This window comes from Zingiber officinale, chromosome 5B, assembly GCF_018446385.1.
Source record: "Zingiber officinale cultivar Zhangliang chromosome 5B, Zo_v1.1, whole genome shotgun sequence".
Lineage (NCBI taxonomy): Eukaryota > Viridiplantae > Streptophyta > Magnoliopsida > Zingiberales > Zingiberaceae > Zingiber > Zingiber officinale.
The window spans coordinates 74,119,170-74,125,322 of record NC_055995.1 but is presented as its reverse complement, the minus strand read 5'-3'; the positions used below and the strand labels follow the sequence as shown (position 1 = coordinate 74,125,322).

Below are 6,153 nucleotides of genomic sequence, written 5' to 3'. Positions count from 1 at the left end.
GGTAGGAAGTATGAAAGGGAAAAAGAAATGTGCATCATTTTCCTTCCATGAACACCAAATAATGTTGAATTTTCTCAAATACATAGTAACATTAAGCAAAACAAGTGCAGAGACAAACTCATCCACTAGTGAGTGAGATAGCATCAGTTCAGCCATACAATTTTTTTTTAAAAAAAAAACTTGGGAATCAAACGATACCGATATGGATAATGGAAGCCACCAATGATGCTGTTATGGAATAATAAGCCCTAGAAAAACTGCAACTCGTATCACCGTGATTTGAGTAAAGTATCACAGGTTTGCCGGATTCGTCCATTCTTGAAACCCTTGAATCTGCAGGAATCCCAAGCGACGAAGACTCTCTCGATGGCATCGCTCGATTGTACGGCGGAACTCGGAGGCAAGCGGAGTGGGTGCTTGGCGGCGTTGTGGGTTGCGTTGAACGGCTACCGGGCACGATAGAACCAGGGCAAGTTCTGTGGATTTAGCTTCGATGCCATGGAGGATGGAGCCCCTAATTGTTTTTTTTTTAAATAATAATAATAAAATTATTATTAACCTTTTGGATTCAATAGTACCAAACAAAAATCAAAAAGTTAGCGATAAAATTTTATAATATTCTTTTGCGTGTGTAATATAATAATATATAAATTATTTGGATCTTTAAAAATTTAAATTATTTGAATTTTCTAGTGTCACCCTTATAAATCAAGAATTAATTATTTGGGTAAGATTGTCAGTCCATACAATAGTGACGCTAGAGAATCCCAGCAGTAACGGGCTTCCCTATACAAAAAATTATTTTAATTTAATATTATACTTGTCTTAGTAAAAAAAACTAAGAAAAGTATATTTTTTAACATTGTCGGCCTAAAATATTTATAGAAGCTTCTTTGATCATAGTATTGTCAATTCTAAGATATGTGACTAAAGAGAACTATATTTTTTTTATATAAAACAACCAGAGAAAATTAATGATGAGAAAAATTCATAATAATACGCTGTAGCTGAGTCTCGAACTCTAGATCACTGATTGTTTCGCTTGTGGAATTACTAATAAACCTTAGAATTATTTTTAGTGTAAATAGAAAAAAGGACATTAACGTAAATATATTTTAGGCTTCATCAAAGTTAGTTAGTAAGGGGGGAGATTTTTAATAAAATAGTAAGATATATATATAGAGAGAGAGAGAGAGAGAGAGAGATGTTATGCTGGGCGACGCTTTGTGCGCGACCGTGAGCGACGCGCAGACGTGGCACCGCCAGCTCGATTTCACTGCAAATAAAATAATCCACAAAAGTTACTCTCTTCCTTTCTCGCCTTTGTTCAAAATTTCGACGACGCTTATTACCAAAAATAAAATCTCCCTCGCCGCTCCCTCCCTCTCCCTCGCCGCTCTCTCTCCCTCGCTCCCGGTCCCCTCCGGCGTCCGTCCTCCGGGCGACCTAACGCTTCCCCAGAAAGTTCAATATTTTTCGTCTGGCTCGCCGCTCGCCCCCCCCCCCCTCCTTCCCTCGATCCCTCCGTCGAAACTCGTCCCTCGCGCTCCCTGCCGGAAAGTTGATCCGACGTCTTCAATCGCAGGTCTACTGTGAGATCCTACCACCTCACTCCAATTTAATTTCTTAATCCACACCGTTATTACCTTGTGAAATCGATATAAAAATAAATGTAATAATTGTATAAAGATGCACCGCGGCTTTGCTCCCATTTCTAACCGTTGCATCAACTACTACGACTGATGAAACCGTGCTTGTAGGATATGACTTGGATTGGTCGTGGTAGAAGGTCGGAAGGACTTATGCTACGACCTGGATGGTCGACGGCTCCAACAACCGCCTGCTCTCCGGTGAACTTTCATTTTGCTGCTACAAGGTGTAGGAGCTTCATGGGGAGGAAGCTGCTACAACGTGTAGCAGTTAACTGTGCATGAAGCTGCCACACATTGTAGCAGCTACCTTGATATTTTCTAGTAGAGATTAACGTACTCGGTACCCATAGTTTTCATGTTGTCTTTATCAACCCGATTAAAAAATTATTCTTAAAAAAAATTTTCACTGCTTCAGCGCCTTTCCTGCTACAGATTGATTGGAATTCTCTCTCCTTCACTCCCTCCGTCTCCCTCGTCTTCGTCGAAGGTCGTCCCGCTGACCACTTGGGCCCCTGCCGGGAAAGTGAAAGGTCGGCTGCACCAACCGCCTCCTCTCTGGTGGACTTTCATTTTGCTGCTACAAGGTGTAGCAGCTTCATGGGGAGGAAGCTGCTACAACGTGTAGCAGTTAACTGTGCATGAAGCTGCCACACCTTGTAGCAGCTACCTTGATATTTTCTAGCAGAGATTAACATACTCGGTACCCATAGTTTTCATATTGTCTTTATCAACGCGATTCAGAAATTATTCTTAAAAAAAAAATTCACTACTTCAGCGGCTTTCCTGCTACAGATTAATTGGAATTCTCTCTCCTTCGCTCCCTTCGTCTCCCTCGTCTTCGTCGAAGGTCGTCCGGCTGACCACTTGGGCCCCTACAGGGAAAGTGAAAGGTCGGATGCACCAACCGCTTGCTCTCCGGTGAACTTTCATTTTGCTGCTACAAGGTGTAGCAGCTTCATAGGGAGGAAGCTGCTACAACGCGTAACAGTTAACTGTGCATGAAGCTGCCACACCTTGTAGCAGATGACTTGGTAAGTCGGATTTCTAGCTCCTCTATTTTCTAGCATAGATTAACACTACACTTTAGCCATAGTTTTCATATTGTGCATATCAACTTGATTGAAAAATTATTTTTGATGCATGACTTTTCGCTCTTTCAGCGCCTTTCCTGCTACAGGATGATTGGAACATGTATAATTTTTTATGCTTCTGCAGGGCCATGTGTTTAGGTTTGCTGTTACACGGTGTAGCAGCTTCCTAGACTAATAACTTGCTACACCTGTTTGTAGTTGTATATCATATTGCTTAAAGGCGCTGAAAAAAGTGATATGTGATGCTGCATCAGAATCCCTTTGGTTTGCAAAGCGTTGTAGCAGCTACTATGACTAATAACTGTCACACATTGTAGCATTTACATATACATGTAGCTTCCACAACTTGTTGCATTTACCCAAATTTGTATTTCTTTGTTATTGTTTTATTTACCTTTAAAAAGTTTGTAAGTAACTTCCATGTTTCAGTAAATTATAATCTATTGGATGTATGTGTGTAGTGCTTACCGCTAGTAAAACTGTCAGACATTGTAGCAGCATGTTACCTCGTGTAGCAGCTCTTAATGAGTATAAATATATTTGGTATTAATACGTGTGACCAGTGTGGCCTTAGCAGATCACGTCACGTCACCGAATTAGATTCTACATCGTATATCAGCTAATCCTCACTAATTGTCATATAGTGTAGTAGCTAATATGCGCTCTATGTGGAAATGATGGATCAGTGATATGTGCAACAATAACTTAATCTGGTGTTTACAAATAGAGTAATATATGGTAGTTGCCGCTACAAAATATAGTAGCTACTTAGTACGAGGATAACACGTTATAACACCCATACATTTCACTAATATAATTACCTGAGAAAGTAATGTCAAAACATTTACATTTCAAGGGCATGTTCAAATATATTTTGCACAATGTTCAATACCTCTAGGATCGTCTGTATTACTCTCTTCAACTTACAGACTAGAGAGTGGTAGTACCTATCCTCAGAACGTAAAGGGCAAGGTGTTAGACCCTACAAGATTAGTGCAAAAATTATAAGATAAATATGCGTCCAGATTGAGTCATATAGGTACACAAAAACATGATTGTACCAGCTATAGATGCCAAATCTTCTTCATACGATTCGTCATCGTTGGTATTATCCTTCTCTGTAACATTTGATCTGGAAATCGTATAGTTATTTACTATATTGTTTTTGGATGATATAAATTGATATGCGCAGCTAAATATGTATGATCTAAGGCGATAACTAATGGACGCATACCTCTGCTGTAGTAAAGGACAATTGCGCTTGTCGTGTGAGACACCTCGATGACCGCATCTACGACATAGTCTCGCTTTTGAGGTTGTTGTCTCTTTTGACGATTTCAATCGTTTTCCACACCCCTTTGACCTGACCAAAGAAGGGTCAACAATAGAGGGCTCCCCATCGATGCTTTGGTTTCTTTGACTTTGGTTGTCATTTTTACTGCTAATGTTAAGATCTTGAAGTTTACTGTATATACAATCGAATTGATCATTCAACATGTTTGTCCCCTCATCAGTTAAAGATGCAACATCAATAACTACTGAAGCTTTATAGGATAGCCTAAAGTGTCTTGCCATCAACTTTGCATCTGGAGTATCGATGGAAGTTTGCGCACCAAAGTCATAGATTGCCCCCACCTTGGCATTTCTTGTCCATCGGTTGAGTATGTACTTATCAGGCAGTAGAGACACTTGGTTGATACGGAAAAATGCTAACATATGCCTACATGGAATACCCTCAAATTCAAATTTACTACAACTACACGATATGTAGTCTGCAAGTTTGTCATGTGTGAGGACCCTTGACTTTGCAGATGAACCACTTTGAAAATTCATGACATGGTAACCCACTAAATCATCAACCATAGATGCTTGTTGCACATAATAACCATTACTCACAGTCATTTCACTTTGAAAGTCCAACCATTTTTTTTTAGTGTACACCCTGACCATTTGATATTCTATAGGCCAGTTTGTCTTAATCTTAGGTTGCTCGACCATATCAATATAGTCGACAACTAACTCATTGTGTCGTTGGTGTCGCAATGCTCTATTAAAACGTGTGATAAAATCCATCAATGAGTTCTTATGTGATACATACTTCTTGAAAAATGAATGTGAGCTTTCAGATCGCTGACTGTTTGACATTCCAACAGAAAAAACATGGTTAAAAAATAATGGGACCCACATTTGTCTTATTTCATACATCAATGTTAACCAATCATTATTCTCCAATCCAGAACACCTGATAACTTCTTCCCATGTCTTCTCAAATTCGACTGGGGATGAGGAGTTAACAATTACATCCTTTATCGTTTGATAGTATTTGCGAAAAGTCAAGGGGGGTAATTTATCTTGAAATTTATTGAGTATGTGTCACAAACAATACCGATGCACTATTTGAGGTAAAACCTGGCCAATGGCCTTCGTCAACGCTGGATCTTGATCGATGATAATCACAGTTGGTGGACCTTTAGGCATTGCTTCAATGAACTTTGTAAGCAACCAAACAAACGACTCAGTTTTCTCATCACTTAAAAAGGCACAACCGAATACGATGCTCTGATGATGATGATTAACTCTTATGAAGGGTGCGAAAATCAACCCATATTTGTTGGTGTTATAGGTTGTATCAAATACAACAACATCACCAAAGACGTTGTATGCCCTCCTTGATACATGATCCGCCCAGAAACACCTAGTGAATCTTCCGGTTGAATCAATCTCATAAGCATAGAAAAAGGCGGAATTCTTCTCTTTCTCAGTCGTAAAAAACTCAATTAGTGTTTAAGTGTCAATTCCCTTTTGTTCATCCCTTAACTCTCTCTCAAAGTTTCTAATATCCCGTTCCGTGCAACCTAGAAACTCAGGGCCTCCGGAATCTATCTCCAATAATCGGACTTGTTGACAAGTTGGGATATTAGCTTCTGCAAACTGCTGCATCAAAACTTTCTTGGCTTCAGAAACATGGCGATGTGAGCGGAGCAAATGCACCTTTGAAGGTGTTGAGAGTGGATGATTATGACTTTCCAAGAATTTAGTGACAATCCAATTTGCCCCGGTCTGTTCTTTAACAAGTGATAGTTTTGCCCTACATCCAGTCCTTACTTCCCCACGTGCTCTTTCCTTTACACTGTCAACTTGAGCAACTTTTTTTCATTTTTCATCTGTATGTCCTTCTTTAAAGCATACAAATTGTTTCCATCCAACTTCATTTGTCTGCTTATTCTTCTTACTGTTGCCTAATCTTGCACTAAAGCCGGATTCACGTGCATATTGATTATAGAATGCGAAGGCTGTTAGGATCCTTTCGTACTCGGCTAGAGAGGGGGGTGTGAATAGCCGCCCCAAATTCTCGCGTTCTTCCTACAGTTAGGGTTAGTCGCAGCGGAAATACAAGGAAGAAACTAAGG

The 6,153-nt window shown here is 39.7% G+C and overlaps 1 protein-coding gene across 1 annotated transcript; it reads right to left on the bottom strand.

Moving 5' to 3' along the window:
• Window positions 1-2,925: 2,925 nt before the first annotated feature.
• LOC121986738 (protein FAR-RED ELONGATED HYPOCOTYL 3-like) lies at window positions 2,926-4,645 on the bottom strand. The gene is made up of 3 exons (XM_042540681.1): window positions 3,978-4,645; window positions 3,805-3,875; window positions 2,926-3,044 (listed from the first exon to the last, which is right to left on the bottom strand). The coding sequence occupies exons 1-3, from the start codon at window positions 4,643-4,645 to the stop codon at window positions 2,926-2,928; spliced, it is 858 nt and encodes a 285-aa protein (XP_042396615.1).
• Window positions 4,646-6,153: the final 1,508 nt, after the last annotated feature.